This window comes from Caloenas nicobarica, chromosome 2 (genome assembly GCF_036013445.1).
Source record: "Caloenas nicobarica isolate bCalNic1 chromosome 2, bCalNic1.hap1, whole genome shotgun sequence".
Classification (NCBI taxonomy): domain Eukaryota; kingdom Metazoa; phylum Chordata; class Aves; order Columbiformes; family Columbidae; genus Caloenas; species Caloenas nicobarica.
Genome location: NC_088246.1, coordinates 789,344 through 808,338, shown reverse-complemented (window position 1 = coordinate 808,338; position 18,995 = coordinate 789,344). Strand labels below are relative to the sequence as shown.

At 69.2% G+C, this 18,995-nt stretch overlaps 3 protein-coding genes across 4 annotated transcripts; 2 read left to right on the top strand and 1 right to left on the bottom strand.

Moving 5' to 3' along the window:
• Positions 1-37: 37 nt before the first annotated feature.
• Positions 38-2,863, top strand: LOC135986206 (tigger transposable element-derived protein 3-like). Its single transcript, XM_065630075.1, has 3 exons — positions 38-263; positions 362-493; positions 610-2,863. Exons 1-3 carry the CDS (start codon positions 230-232, stop codon positions 2,364-2,366), a joined length of 1,923 nt encoding a protein of 640 aa, XP_065486147.1. The 5' UTR covers positions 38-229; the 3' UTR covers positions 2,367-2,863.
• A 2,614-nt stretch (positions 2,864-5,477) lies between these two features.
• Positions 5,478-12,174, top strand: LOC135986338 (uncharacterized). The gene is made up of 5 exons (XM_065630315.1): positions 5,478-5,740; positions 6,071-6,408; positions 8,176-8,574; positions 9,957-10,160; positions 10,890-12,174. Exons 1-5 carry the CDS (start codon positions 5,478-5,480, stop codon positions 11,900-11,902), a joined length of 2,217 nt encoding a protein of 738 aa, XP_065486387.1. The 3' UTR covers positions 11,903-12,174.
• Positions 12,175-13,084: 910 nt separating this feature from the next.
• Positions 13,085-17,682, bottom strand: LOC135986211 (zinc finger protein 282-like). 2 transcript variants are annotated; one of them, XM_065630085.1, is made up of 7 exons: positions 17,632-17,682; positions 15,931-16,332; positions 15,725-15,851; positions 15,178-15,291; positions 14,463-14,573; positions 14,248-14,367; positions 13,085-14,114 (listed from the first exon to the last, which is right to left on the bottom strand). In XM_065630085.1, exons 1-7 carry the CDS (start codon positions 17,653-17,655, stop codon positions 13,381-13,383), a joined length of 1,632 nt encoding a protein of 543 aa, XP_065486157.1. In that variant the 5' UTR covers positions 17,656-17,682; the 3' UTR covers positions 13,085-13,380. The 2 variants fall into 2 exon arrangements, with proteins under 2 accessions (XP_065486157.1, XP_065486158.1); XM_065630086.1 differs by having other exon boundaries at positions 13,085-14,111.
• Between the last annotated feature and the right edge of the window lie 1,313 nt (positions 17,683-18,995).

Here is an 18,995-nt window from a genome sequence, read left to right as displayed (position 1 = left end):
GCGGGGGCGGGGCCGGGGCTGCGCCGGGCGCGAGCGGACGGGAGGGGGCGGGGCCCGGCCCAGGCACGGCCGCGGCAGCGCGGCACGTCGGGGCTCGGCGGGGTCGCCACCGACCTGTCGCCGTCGTCCCGGTGCGGCGCATCCTTCACCGCCCCTCCCGCAGGTCAGGCCTCGCCGGGAGCAGCACCGGGAGCAGCCGCCGCCGCTCCCCGAGGATCGGGCCGGTGCCATGAAGGAGGACCGGGACCACCCCGTCGCCCTGGGTGAGGCTCCGGGATCACCGCGGAACCGCCGGTGTCCCCATCCCCGCGGGGGATCACCGGCGGCGTCACCGGCCGCCCCTCCCGTTGTCCCCGTGCAGGTCTCGCCGTCACCAAACCCGACATCCTGGCCGAGGTGGAGCGCGGGGAGGCGGCGGCGGCGGCGGCGGCGGGGCCCTACGGGGAGCACCGGAGCCCCGGGCCGCACACGGCGCCCGCCGGCCCCTCCCAGGGTGAGCGGGACACCGGGGAGCCGGGTGGGAGCGGGGCGGGGGGTGGGCTCAGTCCTGCCGAACCGGCGGGCGGGTCCCGGTGCGGGGTGACCCCCGACGCGCTCCCGTCCCCGCAGGGCCCTGGCTGGGGAAGGAGGTGAAGAGGGAGGAGGGGGCGTCCCCGCCGCCCGGCTGCCCCCCGGCGCCCGTCTCCGGCCCCGGCGCCCCCCCCGCCCCGCCGCGGGAGCGCGGCTGCACCTACTGCGGCATCGCCGAGCCCGGGCCCGGTAACGGGCGGTTCGCCCCGCCGGCCCCCGCCCCGGAGAGCCGCCGCTGCCGCCCCGGGGAGTGCGCCGAGTGCGGCCGAGGCTTCGCGCAGAAGCCGGACCTGGTGCGGCACCGGCGGGAGCGCGGCGGCGAGCGCGGCTACAGCTGCGGCCGCTGCGGGAGAGGCTTCGGCGAGCCGGGGGCCGCGGGCAGCCACGGCCGGTCCCCGGGGCCCGCAGAGGGGGGCCTGGCAGCGGCGCCGCGGAAGGAGCGGAAGGAGCTGTCGCTGACGGAGAAGGTGCGGGTGCTGGAGATGCTGGAGGGGCCCAAGGTGTCGCAGAACGAGCTGGCCAAGCGCTTCGGGGTGTCGCAGCCCCAGATCTGCCGCATCATCAAGAACAGGGAGCGGATCCTGAGCGAGTGGCACCGCCACGGCGACCCCGAGCGCAAGCGCCGGCAGGAAGGGAAGGACGCGGCCCTCGAGGCCGCCCTGCTGCGCTGGGTGGAGGGTGCCCGCGCCGCCGACCCGCCCAGCACCGGCCCCCTCCTCCCGCTCACGGCCAAACCCCTCGCCGGGGCGCCGGGCCGGCCCGAGCCGGAGCCCAGCAGTGCCTGGCTGCCCCGCTTCGGGGCTTGCCACAGCCTCGCCTGCAAGAAGCCGCCGGCAGGGGAGGAGGACGCGGAGCAGCCCACGGCTGAGCACTGGGCCAGCGCGGTGCTGCCCGGCCTCCTCCGCAGCTACGCGCCCTCGGAGATCTACGCCTGCGGCGAGACGGGAGTTGTCTACCCCACCGGTGAGAGCACCGGCGACCAGCTGACGCTGCTGCTCTGTGCCAACGCCGACGGCTCAGAGAAGGTGCCACTGCGGGTGGTGGGGGAGACCCCCCGGCCCCGCTGCCTGCGTGCAGTCAACCTGGGGCAGATGCCCTGGAGCTACCGCGCCGGCAGCCTGGCCGCCGTGACGGCGTCCCTGTTCACCGAGTGGCTGCGGGAGCTCAACGAGGGGATGCGGCGACAGGGGAGGAGCGTCCTCCTCCTCCTCGCCAAGCACGAGGCGCACCCGTACCTCCAGCTCTCCAACGTCAGGATGGTGTTCGTGCCACTGGCCACCGCTGTGGCCCAGCCCCTGGACCGCGGCATCGCCAGCGACCTCAAGGGCCACTACCGGCGCCGGCTGCTGCAGTGGCCGCTGGCAGAGCGCGGCATGGGGCAGCCGACCCTCCTGGATGTCCTGCACATGCTGGCACAAGCCTGGGGGGACGTGCACCCGGGGCTCATCGCCAACTGCTTCCGTGCCGCCGGCATCAGCCCCAACGCTGAGGCCCTGGCGTTCGGCCATGAGCAGTTGGACCACTGTGTGCTGATGGACGAGGAGCTGGAGCACGATGGGGAGCCAGCGGACGGGGACGAGGGGACGGCACAGAACACGGGAGAACCGGCAGCGGTACAGCCCTGCCCCTCGGAGCGGGAGGTCTGGGGGAGCCTGGCCACGCTGCGGCGGTACCTGGAGTGCCGGGCCACCTCGCCAGAGCTCTTCCACGCCTTCTATGAGTTGGAGGACGTGGTGCACATGGTGTCGGCCAGCGCCAGGCGAGCCCTCAGCGGAGACACCCCTCCCCAGCAGTGAGCGGAGCGGCCAGCACACGCCTGGACCCACCAGTGCGCATGCTGGGGACCGGTGCTCATCGGTGCTGTCACCGGACTGGCCTGGCACTGTCCCCTGTGGTGGTGCCGCCTGAGTTATGCCGTGGCATTTGCTGTGGGTCCGCGTGGCTCGGGGGCAAAGTGGGTGCCCGGTGAGGAGCACCGTGTGTGGGGGATGTGGCTCTGGATGTTCCCCCTTGGGGCAGTGCTGGGGGCTGGCGGTCGCAGCGCCAAGGGACAAACCCGCTGCCAAAACCTCCTCCCGGGGGTGGCTTCTGCAGCCACAGGAGCTGTCGTGGAGCTGCCCTGGGGGGATTTGCCCTGAGTGCAGTAGCTGTGTGTGCTGTGGTGGGGGGACATGGGGTGGTGCTGGTGTATCCCCATGCTGGGGGCAGTGGCTCCTTCCCACAAAGGCTTGGGGACACCGAGTGACACTGGCTGTTGTCACCACATGGTGCCCAGAGGTTTGCACCAGGCATTAAAAAGGCAGAATTCAGCAAAACGCAGCACGGGTGGTGATCGTCGTATTTTCAAACTCTGCCGTGAGCCGGAGAGAGCCCCTGGAGCTGGTGGGGGCCACTCCAAACCTCCCGTTCCCCTCCTCGGGGACACAGACCCTTTGGCCTGGTGACACCGCGGCCACTCCTGGGCCCCCACGCACCCCAATGTGCGCTGTCCCCACGCAGGTACCAGGGCCACGGGCAGCACCTGTGGGCAGTGGGGACCTGGCTGATGACCCATGTGCACCCGGGGATCCCCTGCACAGCCCCCCCGTGGATGTGGGACTGTGCGCCCTAAGAGGCACCCTGGGCACCCTGTCCCTGGCACGTGGTGGCCACTGCTGCCCCCTGCCGCACCGGGGTCCCCAGGCTGGCACAGGACATGGGGATAACCCCTTGCATGTGGATGGAGAACCAGGGGCAGCTGGGCTGTACCCTGATGGGACAGGCATGTCCCCACGGCCTGTGGCACCCAGAGGTGCCCTCACAACCCCCCGCGGGGGACCTTGGCCAGGACCCAAGGGAAGGGTGAGCGGAGGTGCCCGGGGGCACACGGCGGGGTTGGGCAGGAGGTGACTGTTGGGACACACTTGGGGAGGACAGGCAGGAGGTGCCCATTGGGGTGTCTGGGGTGGGGGGGCCCACCGGGGTGCCTGTTGGTGTGTTTGGGGATGGGGTGCCCCCAGGTGCCTATCAGGGTGCATGGGACATGGGGTACAAGGTGCACCAGGAGTTACCTATGTGGGTACAGGGGACACGATATGCCAGGGCACCCATGGGGAACGGAGGGTGCTGTTCACAGTGCATCCATCAGTTTGGCAGGGATGGGGGTGCACAGGGCTCCCCTGTGGGTGCAGAGGTGGTTTGTGCCATGGGTGGGGGCATCGGGGTGCAAAGGACATTGGGGTGCAAAGGAAGAGGGTGCAGGGGGCACCCCGGGGTGCTCAGGAAGTGCTCATCAGGATGCGCCATCACAGGGGTGCAGGCACCACCTGAGGGGTGCACGGAGGGCTGTCCATGCAGATGCACAGTCACCGGGATGCGAGGGGCTCCCTCGAGGGTGGAGGGACAATGAGTACCAGAGGTGGGGACATCAGGGTGCAAAGGAGGGGACACCTGGGGGGTGCATGACAGGGTGTGCAATCACAGGGGTGCAAGCAGTGCCCAGGGGGTGCAGGGATGGGGTGCACAGGGGCTGCCCACGGGGACGCACAGTCATGGGGGTGCACAGGGCTCCCCCGGGGTGCAGTGACAGTGAGTACTGCGGGTGCAATGGAAGGGGGTGCAAGGAGCACCCAGGGGTGTGCAGGGCAGGGCCCACCAGGGATGTGCAGTCACGGGGGTGCATGGGGCTCCCCTGGGGGTGCAGGGACAGTGGGGGGGCACTGGGGTGCAGAGGGGCAGAGATGGGACGCGCAGGGGAGTCTGCACGTGAATGCACAACCATGGGGTGGACACAGCACCCGGTGGGGGGTGCAGGACCGGGGTGCACTGGAGATCCCCACCGGGATGCACAACCATGGAGTGGATGCCAGCACTTGGGGGGGTGCACCGGAGGATTACCACCGGGACGCACAATGGCGGGCGTGCAGGAGCATCCGGGGGGGCAGTTCAGGACCGGAGTGCACTGGGCAATCCCTGCTGGGACGTAGAGCCACGGGGGTGCAGGAGCACCAGGGGAGTGCAGGACCGGGGTGCCCTGGGGGATCCCCACAGGGATGCATGACCGCGGGGGTGCAGCAGCACTGGGGGGGGCAGGACCGGGCTGCACCGGGGGATCCCCACCGGGACACACAACCCCGGGGATGCAGGAGCAGCCGGGACGGGGATAGGGCAGGACCGGGGTGCACCGGGGATCCCCACCGGGATGCACAACTGCGGGGGTGCAGGAGCACCGGAGGGGGCAGGACCGGGGCGCACCGGGGATCCCCACCGAAATGCACAACCGCGGGGGTGTAGCAGCAGCCGGGACGGGGATGGAGGACCGGGTTGACCGGGCGCTCCCCGCCGGCACGCACAGCCACGGGGTGGATGCAGCACTCGGGGGGTTGCAGGCCCGGGGTGCACCGGGGGATCACCACCGAAATGCACAACTGCGGGGGTGCAGTAGCACCGAGGGATGCGGGACCGGGTTGACCGGGCGCTCCTCACCGGCACGCACAGCCACGGACTGGATGCAGCACTCGGGGGGTTGCAGGACCGGGGTGCACCGGGGATCCCCACGGGATGCACAACCGCGGAGTGCAGGAGCACCGGGGGGTGCAGGACCGGGTTGACCGGGCGCTCCTCACCGGCACGCACAGCCACGGACTGGATGCAGCACTCGGGGGGTTGCAGGACCGGGGTGCACCGGGGATCCCCACCGGGATGCACAACCGCGGGGGGGCAGGAGCATCCGAGGGGGCAGTTCAGGACCGGGGTGCACCGGGGAGCCCTGCCGGGACATAAAGCCACGGGGGTGCAGAAGCACCAGGGGAATGCAGGACCGGGGTGCCCTGGGGGATCCCCACAGGGATGCACAACCGCGGGGGTGCAGCAGCAGCCGGGACAGGAGGCGGGGGCCAGGACCGGGGTGCACCGGGGATCCCCACGGGATGCACAACCGCGAGGTGCAGGAGCACCGGGGGATGCAGGACCGGGGTGACCGGGCACTCCCCACCGGCTCGCACAGCCACGGAGTGGATGCAGCACTCGAGGGGGTGCAGGACCGGAGTGCACCGGGGATCCCCACGGGATGCACAACCGCGGGCGTGCAGGAGCATCCGGGGGGGCAGTTCAGGACCGGGGTGCACCGGGGATCCCTGCCGGGACATAAAGCCACGGGAGTGCAGGAGCACCAGGGGAGTGCAGGACCGGGGTGCCCTGGGGGATCCCCACAGGGATGCACAACCGCGGGGGTGCAGCAGCACTGGGAGGGGCAGGACCGGGGTGCACCGGAGGATCTCCACCGGGACACAAAACCCCGGGGATGCAGGAGCAGCCGGGACGGGGATAGGGCAGGACCGGGGTGCACCGGGGATCCCCACCGCGATGCACAACCGCGGGGTTGCAGCAGCAGCCGGGACAGGAGGCGGGGGGCAGGACCGGGGTGCACCGGGGGATCACCACCGAAATGCACAACCGCGGGGTGCAGGAGCACCGGGGGGTGCAGGACCGGGGTGACCGGGCGCTCCCCACCGGCTCGCAGAGCCACGGGGCCGCACGCGTCTCCCCGGCGCGCGCAGCGGCCGCGGGGCGGGGGCGGGGGCGGGGGGCTCCGTTCCCGCCTTCCCTCCCCCGCACCCCGCGGGACTCCCCCGCGGTTCCCGCGGCGGGGCCGCCAGGGGGCGCGCACGGGCGGGCGCGCGCAGGGCCCGGTCCGCGCCGCGCCGCTCGGAGGCGGAGGAAATGAAGGCGAGTTCCGCCGAGGCGGGAGCCATTACCCGCCGCTGCCGCCGGAGCTGAGCCCCCCTCCGGGCCCGGCCCCTCCGCCGCCGCCCCCCCCGCTCCCCCCCTTCCCCCCTTCGCACGCCCGTCCCGGCACAGGTAGGCGCCGCCGCCCCGCCCCGGGGGGCGCTGGGGGGGGCGCGGGGGGGAGCGGCCTGTGCCCGGGACCGGTGCGTGCCCCCCGGCCTCCCGCCCGCCCCCCGCCCCGGGGGCACGCAGCGGCCGCGGCCCCTTTGTCCCCGGTACCCGGCGGGAGCGCGAACAAAAGCTGCTCGCCGAAGGGCCCGGCCGTGCCCCGGGGGTGCCGCCGGGAGCCGGTGGCCGCTGCGGGGGGAGAGGCCGGTGCGGCGGGGGGAGGGTGGGCGAGGGGCCGAGCCCCGCAGGGGGCGGCCGGAGGGGGCTCCGTGGGGCTCTGCCGGGGGCCGCAGCCCAACCGGGGCGCACGGCGTGGTCCTCGCCGGGGCCGGGGGCTCTGCCACGGGCATTGCCGGGGGCTGGAGGCACTCAGTGGGAGCTTGAGGTGTCCACCATGGCCAGGGTCTGCACCCTGGCCTTGAAGCACTCGCCGTGGTCTTTGCTGTGGCCCCAAGGCCCTCACCCGGAGCTCGAGGTGTTCACCATCACCGAGACCTTTGCCGCGGTCTTCACCATGGCCTCGAAGCACTTGCCATGCTCTTGGTCTTTGCCGTGGCCTGAAAGCCATTGTGAGAGCTTGCGGTGTTCAACATGGTCAAGGCTTTGGCCATCTCCTGGAGGCACATGGTTTTGGCCATGACCCTGGGACCCTCACTGGGAGCCTGAGGTGCTCACCATGACCAAGGCCTTGGCCATGGCCGTGAAGCACTTGTCATGGCTGTGGTCTTTGCCATGGCTCCAAGGCCCTCGCTGGGAGCTTGAGGTGCTCACCGTGGCCAAGGCCTTCGCCAAGGTTTTTGTCACAGCCTTGAAGCACTTGGCGTGGCCACGGTCTTCACTGTGGGTCCAGGGCCCTCGCTGGGTTCTTGAGGTGTTCAGCACAACCAAGACTTCCACTAATGTCTTCACCGTGGCCTTGAGGCGCTCAGCATGGCCAAGGGCTTCACTGTGGCCCCAAGTTCTCACTGGGAACTTGAAATGCTCACTGGGCCCCCAAGGGTGTCACCGTGGCCAAGACCATTTCCAAGGCCTGCATCACAGCCAAGGGCTTCCCCATGGCCTTGAGCTGCTCACCATGGCCAAGGCCTTCACCATGGGCCCTGGGGCTTCACCATGGCTGGGGCCCTGGGGTGCTCACCATGGCCACAGCCCTCGCTGTGGCCCAGAGGCCATGGCCATGGCCCTGGGGTGCTCGCCCTTGCTGTCAGGGTGCCCACGAGACCCTCGCTGTGGCCTCGGGGTGCTCCCCATCACCCTCAGCCTGGCCCCGGGGTGCTCCTTGTCACCTTCCGTGTGGCCCCCAGGCCCTCGCTGTGGCCCCAAAGCACATGCTGTGGCCTCACCGTGGTCCCAACGCCCGCACCGTGACCACCGCCCCTCCCGCGGTAGCTGGTCGGGATCCCCGGGTGCCTCTGGCTGGAGAGGGCCGGGGGCCCTCGCCGTCACCCCGCGCCGCCGCCACCCACCGCTGCCCTTTCCTTTTCTCCCCTCCCAGGTGCTCTCGAGCCGGGGCGAGGGGATGAGGTGCCCCCCTGCCGCGCCGTGTGCCGAAGCGGCTCTTTAGATCCTCCCCGGCCCAAGCCTCCCCTGCCATGGATGCCTCGGGGGCTCTTGCTTCGGCTCCCTCCTCCGCGGCTCCCTCGGGCTCCCGCAGCCCCATGTTCCCCCCAGGAGCCGACAGAGAGGAGTGGGGACCGAGGTTCAATTGTGCCCCTTCCACCTCTGCCGCAGCCTCGCAGGCGATGCCAGCGTCTGGCCGGAAGAGGAAGGCCAACTTCTCCAATGACGAGACTGAGACGCTGGTCTGGAATGTGGTCCGGCATTTCAGCGCCCTGTACGGGTCCGAGGCCCTGCGGGCTCACCCCGTGCGGCGGAAGCAGCTCTGGACCCAAATCCAAAGCCGTGTCAACTTCCTGGGCTACACCGAGCGCTCCATCGACGACCTCAAGCACAAGTGGCGCGACCTGCGGTTGGACGTCAAGAAGAAGATCACCTCCAAGAAGCACCTGCCCATGAACCGTGCCGGCGGGCCCCTCCACAAGCCGCGCCTCACGCCCCTGGAGAAGATGGTGGCTTCCACCTTCCTGCAGGCCAGCCACGACTCGGAGCCCGAAATCATCTTGGACCCAGGTCAGTCGCGGTGGTTTTCTGGGGACAGCTGTGGCAGCAGCATCCCATGCTGCGTCCCTACCCGCGCTCTCCGGGCGATGTCCCGCCTGGGGACGTCACCAGGCTGTGGTCACCCCGGGCTCTGCCGAGTGTTTGCGCTCTGTGCCGGCTGGCGCGGTGCAGATCATGGATGGAGACGTTGGGGTTTTGCTCTTGCACGTGGTTCGTGTCGGGATTACGGTGTGCAGCAGGGTTGTGGTCCTGGCGTAGCTGAGTAGCAAAGCACCGGGGCTGGAAACTGCAGGCGCTGGAGTTAAAAATCCACCACGGAAATAACCCAAGTTCGACAGGAACACCTTAAACTTTGTGCGGGCGGGTCCTGTTTTGGCTTGATTTTCCTTAATTTGTTCCGGTACCTGGTCTTGCTGGATACCATCTAAAGGCAGATGGTGAAAAATGGGATGGGATTTTATTTCCCTCGTTCCTTTTGGGGTCAGAGGGAGCGGGAGCAGTTGCTGCCATGTGCGGTCACACCGTCCTCCTGTGGTGTCCCACACCCGTGTGTGGCCGGGGGGAGCCGGCGGGTCCCGGGGGGCCGAGCCTCCTCGCTGGGGCTTTGCTTTGGAGCCCTCCGCTGCCTGCAGAGTTAAATGGGGGTCTTGGCCTCCCCCAGAGCCCGTCCTGCTCTTGGGGGTTTGCATTAAGCAGGCATTACCCAGGAGACACTCGGGGAAGACGTTGGCGAAAGACCCGACATCGTCACTTGGCAGCGGGGCTGAGCCTGTGGGTTCGCCCCAGCTGGGCTTTGTTACCAGCCAGGAGGGAAGTCACCCCCGTCCCTCACACAGGGGACGTGTCCGGTTTCTCAGTGTCCCCTGGGGACACCAGGGTCAGTTGTTCCTGCTCCTTCCTCCGCTCTTTGCTTTCAGCTCAGCCCATCAGGTTTCGGTGGGGACGGGTGGGTGACACGGGTCTCATTTCGCTTGGTTCAGGCTCGGGCTGGCTCTGGACCAGTCGCCGGTTCCTGCCGCAGAGCAGACGATCCCTGTGCTCCGGGAACAAGGTCCCGTGGGACATTTCGGGGATGTCAGCCCCTTGGGGCTGGGAGGGCTCGGGATGCTCCTGGTGGGGGGTGAGGATGAGGACGAGTGATCAGGGCTGGCCTTGCAGGAGGAGAATCTGCACCTCGGCGCAGCAGGGTCCCCCACGCAGCGGTGGTGTCCCCCACGCAGCCGCTGTGTCCCCACGCAGCAGCAGTGTCCCCCACACAGCCGCTGTGTCCCCCATGCAGTGTCACTTCCCCACAAGGTCCCATGGGGACCCCCCGGCACCCTTCCACAGGGTCCACGTGAGCTGCCGGTGCCATTGTCACAGCATCTGAGGCTGGATTCTCTGTCCCACAGATCTGTTCTTCCCCGGTGCCACCAAGCAATCCTTCATGCACCTGCAGCCCGGCGTCAGCCACCCCAGCATCTACATCGACACCAACGGGCAGCCCTCGGCGCTGCCCGACGTGGAGGGCTCGGCCGTGCCGCGGCTGGCGGTGCAGAGCCCCGACCCCTCCGTCATCTGCGAGTACAGCCGCGGCGAAGGCCAGAGCAGCTCGGGTAAGCCTGCGGGGATTTCGGCAACGGTTTGCAGCGGGAGCCTGGTCCCGGCGCAGCGGCGTGCTGCTGGCAGAGCGCGGTGCAGCTCTCAGCATGGCGCTGGGGGTGGGGACACTGCGGGGGACACCCTGATCCGAGACGCTTCCAGCCTGTTCAATTGTGTCCTGCGTTGCGAGTCCCCAGGGGACGCAGGGACGGCCAGGCCTTCGCCTTCCCGTGGATTTGCCTCCCTCTCCTGCCACCAAACCACCCTCGGCAGTTACAAAACTGTAACTTGTGGGGCAAATGACCCCGTGTCACAGGGCGGGTGACACGGGAGGGTTCACGGGGGCAGCAGGTCCCGCTCGCCCCGGCCCCTCCAGCACCGAGTGCTCACACAGAAACAGCTTTTCCGAGGTTTGTTTGAGGATTTTTTTTTTTTAAACAGAAGTTTATGGTTATATGCAAATTAGGTCATTCAATGATTTGCATAAAATGCTCTTGGCAGTTCAACACACCGATCCTGTTTGCCCCAAAAGCTACGGGTTGGTAACGGCTGAGGGTTGTTGGGCGCCAGGAGAAGGCGGCAAATCCAAGGGAAGGCGAAGGCTGTGGCAGTCCCTGTGTCACGCAGGGCCTGGGGTGTGCGAGGTGGCACAGACGGGCACGGTGGCCTCTTGTGTCCCTGGGGAGTGTCCGTGTGCCGGGGCAGTGGCCGGGGCTCACCGGAGGGTTTCTCTTCTCTTCCAGCCGAGTCGGGACCGGAGCTGCGGACTCCGGACATGTCAGCCATTTCCCCGTCCCTGCGAAACGAGTCTCTCGTCTCCTACGCCTCCATGTCGGAGGAGGAGGAACGGGAGGGCCGGGAGGTGGAGCGGGGCCACGGCGGGGCCACGGGGACACAGCCGGCGCCTGAAGCCCCCACGTCTGCCGAGGAAGACATGAAACTGTCCCGCCAGGCCATGCTGATCCGCCGCTGCAGCTCCCAGGGCTCCGTCACCTCCCTGCCCGAGGACCCTCTCAACCCCGTGGACGCTCCCTCGGACTGGAGCCACGAAGGGGTGTCCGAGCTGGCGCGCGGGCTCGACTCCTCGCACCCCGAGGAGCAGGCGGGGGGCCCGGAGATGGGCGCTTTGCCCAGGGTACTGATGGGCCCCACCTGGGAGAAGCCGCCGGCCGAGGAAGAGCCCCCACCGCGCTCCCCGCTGCACGGCGCCCTGACCGAGGAGTCACTGCCCTCCTCCGCCTCCCCGCCGGGCGATGCCCCCGCCGCCCCCGGCCCCCCGCGCCGCCTGGGTTGCTCGCGCCTGCGTGAGGAGCGCCGGGAGAGCTGGAGGACTAACATCCACCACTTGCTGGACCTGGAGGAGCAGTGGGACCAGCTGTACCACCAGGAGCTGGCCATGTGGCAAGAGGAACGAGCCACCCAGCGCGAGGAACGGGCCCGCGACCGCGAGCTGCAGTTCCGCTTGCTGGGCGTCCTGACGGACATCCGTGACGAGCTGCGGTACCTGCGGCAGGAGCGGGCCAGCGCCCGGCAGAGCCAGGCGCCGCCGGCCGAGCCACGGCCGGAGCCCAGCCCCCTCCTGGAGCAGCCCAAAGCCGAGCCTAACTTCCCCGAGCCCCAGGCCGGGACCGCCGGCTGGGGAGAGACCACCGTGCCCAGCCGAAGCCCCATGGGGAACCGGGGCCGGGGGCGACGCCGGGGCCGACCACGCGGCTCTGCCTCCAGACACAGACGGCTCTTCCTCACCAACAGCTAGGGACGGGGGGGGACACTGTCCCGCCAAGGACATGCTGTGCCTGCGGCTCTCCCACTGCCGCTGTGGCCGTGGGGAAACGGTGGTCACGGTTCGCGAGGGATGTGCGGCCACCCCGCCGGGTCACCCCGGGAAGGTACAAGGGGGGCGCGGGCGGTGACACGAGTGGTGTGTGAAGACGTGCGAGCGCCCGGGAGCGCTGCCCGCGCCCGCAGCCGTGTCCCCGAGCCAGCGGGGACACGCGTGACAGCGCTAGTCGAGTAGGATTACTACCTTTCGGGGGGGGGGGTGGTTTGGGGAGTTAGGAACACTTAGTCGCTGCTGTGCGAACATTTTATGCAAATCATTTAATGACCTAATTTGCATATAACCATAAACTTCTGTTTAAAAAAAAATACCCAAAAAAATCCTTAAAAAAAAAAAAAACCAACCCAAAAAAACCAAACAGAAAAGCTGTTTCTGTGTGTGGGCTCGGTGCTGGAGGGTCCCAGGCGAGGGAGACCTGCTGCGCCCCCCACACCGTGAGCCTTCCTGTGCCGTTGTACGGGGTCGTTTGCCACGACACGTTACCCACTGTCACCCCACTCATTTGGGAGACCCCAGGATCAAAGCTGGGGGGGAACGGGACCTGCAGCATCAGGCTGGATTGACCGGGCTCAGCCTCAGCTGCCTGCGTGGCTCTGGGGTGGGGGCACAACAGGCACAGCTTGGGGACAGTGTGCAGTGTCCCCAAGGGGTGCACAGGGTCCTCAAGGTGTGTACAGGGTCCCCAGGCAGCTCCAGCCCCACACATACGACCCCTGTGGCCATGTCCCTGCTCAGCGGCAGCTCCTTTGCCACCCAGGGGCCTCCCAGGGGGACCGTGTCCCTCGAGGGGACAGTGACACTCATCTCAGGGGGGCCTGGGGAAGGTGCACAGCTTTCCATGGCTGTGGTTAAAACCATGCATAAATAATTTATAGACATAAATGAAGGGTAGGAGAGACCTGGGAGCAGTTTGGTGACATTGCGGGGGATTCAGCTGGTTAAAATGAAGGTGGGACATGAGGATGGGGCAGGATCCAGGGGACGTGAGGACCCCATGGGTCTGGGGGGGGGCACGAAGGCTCTGCAGCCCAGCACAACTTTATTCCGTATCGCACAGTCCATACAAAACTACACCCCAAGCACTGTACAGAGCGGGAGGGCGGGGGGCAGTAAAAATCAGCGGCGGGGGCTTTGGGGGGCAGAGCAGCAGGCGGGGGGGGGGACGGCAGCGGGGGGATGTGGCGGGGGGGCTGCTCCCCATCCTGTGCAGCCAGATTGGCTGGTGGGGGGAGCGGCGGGGGCCACAGCGTGTCTGTCCATGGCAGGTCCATGGCCCCCCCGGGGCTCCCCAAGTGCCCCCCGCCCCGGCCGGGTGCCTCTATTTGGTTGGAAGCTGCGTGGCCGGTTCCCGTCCCGGTGCCGGGGGGGGTGTCAGTCCACGGCAGGGCAAGCCCCTAATCCCCGGGGGGCATAATGCCGGGGGGGGGCAGCGGCGGGGGCCCCCCCTCGGCCCCGTGGACCCGCTGGTGATCCTTGAGCGACTCCTTGTAGCGGAAGCTGCGGCCGCAGGCCGGGCACTGGTAGGGCCGCTCGCCGGTGTGGATGCGCTGGTGCTTGAGCAGGTTCTGCTTGCGGATGAAGCTCTTGCCGCAGGCGGCGCAGGCGAAGGGCCGCTCGCCCGTGTGCAGCCGCTGGTGGTTCTGCAGGTGCTCCTTGCGGCTGTAGCACTTGCCGCACTCGGCGCACTTGTAGGGCCGCTCGCCGCGGTGGATCATCTGGTGCCGCACCAGCCCCGAGTGGCAGTTGAAGCTCTTGCCGCACTCGGCGCAGGGGTAGGGCCGCTCGGCCGCGTGGCTGCGCTGGTGGATCCGCAGGCTCTTCTTCCCGCTGAAGCTCTTCCCGCACTCGGCGCAGCCATGCGGACGCTCCTCGGCAGGTCCCGGCGTCGCGCTGGGGACCCCCACAGCCACCTCGGCCCCCGGGTCCGGGGCTTTGCCCAGTCTGTGCTGTGCCGGCAGAGCTGCCGCTGTTGTTACCGCCACCGTCACCGCTGCCTGTCCCTCAGGGGTCCCGAAGCCGGCGCCGGGGAAGAGCAGCTCCCCAGAGCCACCTGGCAAACCCACCTCCTCGGGGGGCTCGGCGTGGGGACACCGCTCCTCTGTCTTCACCAGCAGCCCCTCGCCGGCTGCTGAGGAGGGAAAAGCTCCCATCAGTGCCTGCCCGGGACACCAGGGATGTCCCCAAGCCACAGCCCAGCCTGGGTGGGTGTTCCGCCCCCCCTCCAGCCCCATCCCAGCCCCGCGGGGCTCAGCGTTGCTCACCGGGGCCAGGACCCGGCAGCATCTCCCTGTCCGGCAGCTCCCAGGGCTCACGGACACACGGCTCTTCCTCCTGCTTGATCCACGACAAGAAGTCGTGCGCTGTGATCAGGGCGTCCGCGCCTGCGGGGAAGGACGGGGACGGGGACTCAGCCACGCGGAGCCACCGTCTGCACCCAGAAAGGCGGCGGGTGCTGCCAGCGCCGGGCACAGCTCACCCGCGCAGGGGTCCGCAGGCATCCCCCGCTCCTCCGCAAACTGCTGCTCCCCCACGAAGGCCACCTCCTGCTTGATCCGCGACAGGATGTCGGAGGTGGAGATCAGCGGCTCTGCACACAAGGAGAGACTTGGCCGGTGTCGGGATGTGGCCACCTGGTGCGACCCACGGCCACTGCAACTCGGGGTGTGGGACCCCCAGGCTCTGGCCATGGGGGACGTTCCCATTCCACATCAGTTATGGGGCATCAAACACCCCCAGGGGAGATGTGGGGACGAGTGACTGTGAGACAGCCCATGGGGATGGATGACCATGGCACGGCACACCGGGATGGGCCCCCGTGAGACAGCCGTGGGGATGGGTGACAGCAGCACAGCTGATGGGGACGGGTCGCCTTGGGACAGCCCATGGGGACAGGTGACTGTGACACAGCCCATGGGCGCTGACACAATGTGGTGGCGGTGGGCGACACGTGGCTCCGGCAGTGACGGATGCCCAAGACCCTCAGCACATCAGTGATGGGGCATTTTCCGGGGTCACTTGTGGCGGCCCCAGTTACACGGTGGGGAGCAGAGTCTGGTTGCAGCTTGAAAACAGCGTCACGGAGCCGGGACCACCGGGGAAGGAGTGGGACGTCCCCATGGTGGGGGAAACAGCAGGTGGGAGGCAAAGGGACAGGGGACCCGGCGCTGTCCCTGCCCCCAGCGGTGCCTCACCCGCGCAGGCGTCCGGCGGCAGCTCCCTGTGCTCCAGGTCCCTCTGCTCGGCGATGCAGGGTCCGTCCCCGCGCTCGCCACGGGGCTGCGCCTCGTTTCTGGAGAGGGCACCGTCTGCGCGGGGAGACAGTGGGGCTGGCACCGCGGCTGTGACCGCCCGACCCTCCTCGTCACCAAGACGTGGGAGGGATGCCGGGCTGCCAGGCCCTGGCGTCTCTGCCTAAACTCAGCAGGAGCTCCGTGCCGGGAGGCTCGTGCGGTGCAGATGCTCAGGGTGTTGCTTTTGGGGGACAGGGACCCGCTCCTGCTCCCCGGGACTGGGCAGCACAGGCTGCCCCACGCGGCAGCACCAGCACGGCACGGCACGGCACAGCATGGCATGCCATTCCCATGCACACAGCACGAGCCACAGAGGGTTCCCTCCAAAACGAGAGGCCTCAGGGACACGGTAAGTGCCACCATCGGGGGACAACCCCATCCCGGACCCACCGGGGAGACGCAGCTACTGCCCCTGCCATCTGGGACCAGGGCAAAAAGGGCTGTTTACCCAGGGAGATCAAAGACTCGTAGTTCTCCTTCACCAGGTTGTTGTACAGCTCTTTCTGCCACTCCTCCAAATTCTTCCACTCCTCTGCCGAGAAGTAGACGGCGATGTCAACAAACGTCACCGGCACCTGCAGGGACAAGCCCCCGGCAGCTCAGCGGCACCTGCTCCCCAAGAGGGTCCCCCCGCAATCCCCCTGGAGCCGTTACCTTGGGGACCTCGCCCCGGGGGCCGGGGGGCAGCCGCAGCACCCAGAAATTTCTGTTCTTCAGCAGGTTCTCCACGTTCTCCAGGCGCCGCTGGAGCAGCCCGTACTCCTGGATGAGGGTGCCCAGCACAGCCCACTTGCTCTCCAGCTGGTTCCCAAACTCCATGGTCGTCTTCTCACAGTCCAGCAGCTTCTTCTCGGCCGTGCCCGACCGGCCCTCCAGGCTGAGCAGGCGGGTGGCCAGGAGGTCGATCTTCCTCTCCATCGCCTGCACCGTGGCCACCACGGTCCAGAGCGAGGCCTCTGCGGAGTGCAGCTGCGCCTCCCGCACGTGCGCCCGCTCCGGCAGCAGCGGCGGCTGCAGCGGCATCAGGTGGGGGGCGTCCACGTTCCACTCCTGCACCTGGGCCGTGGGGAGGGCGCGGGTGGGAGGGTGCCCGTGGTCACCCCCCCGGGTCGTGCCCGGACACCCGGCCCCAAGGCGGGTGCTGCTCCCCCTGATCGGGCGTTTTCTCCTGCCGCTGCCCACCGCCCCCATTGGGGACCCCCGCGTGTGGCGCCCACCGCTCCCCAGCAGTGCTGCCCCCCAGCCCTGGCACCACTGGGGACCTGCCCCACGGCCACCACCACGGTCACCCTGTGCCAGCAGCTCAGCCGGGCAGGATTCGGTCCCTGGAGCGGCCAGTGCTGCCCAGGCAGGAGGGAGCTGCTGGGGCCGGTCTGAGGTCCGGGAGGGGACAGGCCTGAGGGGTCGTCGAGGGGCAGACGAGGCGGTTGTGCCGGTGCTGCTGGGTGGGATGTGTCCTTCGGGCTGGGTGGGTTGGGGAGGGACCGCAGTGCAGCCATGGCAGCCACAGAGTCAGCACCGGTCACTGCTCCCATGGGACACCGGCCAGCACCAGGGAACCCGCTCCCCAGCACCTCATGTCCCCATCCCTTGCGGGGCCTCCTGGGAGCGGGATGGGGCTGGGTGGGCAGGGAGCAGCCGGGGACATGGAGCAGCCTGGAGAAGGGGTGACCAGGGACATTCCAGGGACACGGGGACATCCTGGGTCAGAGGTGCCCAGGGACATCCTGGGGCCATCCCGGGTCAGGGGTACCCAGGGACATCATGGGGACATCCCGGGTCAGAGGTGCCCGGGGACATCCTGGGGACATCCTAGGTCAGGTCCCTGGTGGCAGCCTGGGGACACAGGGGCATCTCAGGTCAGAGGTGCCCAGGAGCATCGCAGGGACCTGGGGACGTCCCAGGTCGGGGGTGGCCAGGGACATCCTGGGGACGTCCTGGATCAGGTCCTCGGGGGGCAGCCTGGGAACACAGGGACTCCTCAGGGAAGAGGTGCCCGGGGACATCCCGCGGACACGGGGCAGCGCGGGTCAGGTCCGCGGGGGCAGCCGGGGGACACGGGGGAGACGCGCCCATGAGCATCGCAGGGACCTGGGGACATCCCGGGTCAGAGGTGCCCGGGGACAACCCGCGGACACGGGGGCAGCCCGGGTCAGGTCCGCGGGGCAGCCCGGGGCTGGAGGGCGCCGGGGGTCGCTGGGCTCGGCGGGCAGGGGCTGCCGGGGGCACCGCGGAGGGTCCCGGCCGGGGCGGCGGGAGCGGGGGCGGCCGGCGGGGCGGCCGGGGCGGCTCCGCCTCCGCTCCCGGTGCTCCCGCTGCCCCCGCTGCCCCCGGGCCCGGCCGGGCCGCGCTTACCTGGGCGGGCGCCCACTCGGCCATGGCCCTGCGGAGCTGGGCCGGGCCCCGCTGGGCTGGGCCGGGCGGCGGCGGGGAGAGCGCGGAGCGGAGCGCGGCCGGCGCGGCGGGAGCGGGGCCGGGAGCGGGGCCGGGGCCGCTGTCGGTGCCTGCGCGCTGCGGGCCGGGCCCCGCCGCCCCGCCGAGGAGCCAGGGGCAGCCGGGGAATTGCATCCGCCTCCTCCGGGCTCGGCGGCAGCGGGCGGGGAAGCGGCGCGGAGAGCGGAGCGCGGAGCAGTGCCGCCTACCGGCACCGGCAGCCCCGGCACCGGGAGCAGCCCCGGCACCGGGGGCGGCACCGGGAGCGGCACCGGGAGCGGGATCGGCACCGGTACGGGAACTGGCACCGGTGTGAGCACCAGCACCGAGCCCTGGCACTGGCGCGGGCACTGGCGCGGGCATCTGTACTGGGATGGGCACCGGCATCAAGCCCCGGCACAGGTGCCAGCACGAGCACTGGCACCAGTATCAGCATTGGCACTGGCACCAGCACCGAGTCCTGGCACCAGCATGAGCACTAGCACAGGCACCAGTATGGGCACTGGTATCAGCACCAAGCCCTGGCACCAGTATCGGCATTGGCACTGGCACCAGTATCGGCACTGGCACTAGTGTCATGACCAGCACTGAGCCCTGGTACCAGTATGAGCACGGGCACAGGCATTGGCACTGGTATGGGCACGGGCATCGGCACTGAGCCCTGGCACTGGTATCGGCGCTGGCATGGGCACTGGCACCAGTATCCACACCGAGCCCTGGCACCAGTATCAGCATTTGCACCAGCACCACTATCAGCACCAGTGTCAGCACCAGCACCAAAGCCTGGCACCAGTACTGGCACCAGCAACAGTGTCAGGATCGACACCAGTGTCAGCACCAGCACCGGCACCGGTACCTGCGTTGTTACCAGTATCAGCACCAGTACCGGCCCTGGCCCCGCACCAGCATTGCCCCAGCGCTGGCACTGGCACCAGCAGCGAACCCAGAGCCCCTGGGCTTCCCCCTCAGCTGTGTCCCCAGTGTCACCTCAGGGTCACAGCCCCGCAGGTGGCGGGGGGGGAAGGGGTGACCCCCCTTGGGCTGTGCTGCTGGGAGCCCCCTTCTTCCTCCAGCAAACACACAGTGACACCGGGGGCCATGAGCCCCAGGCCATGGGGTGAGGAGCACCCGGCCACCTGCACGCCCACACCAGGACCCCCATCCTGGCCAGAGACAGACAGGACACCCGCGTGTGGGACTGCACTGGGTTTGGGGACCCCCCGCACACTCACCCCAACCCTGGGACCCTTTGGTCCAACAGCACCGGGGGGCTGGTGCCGGTGGGA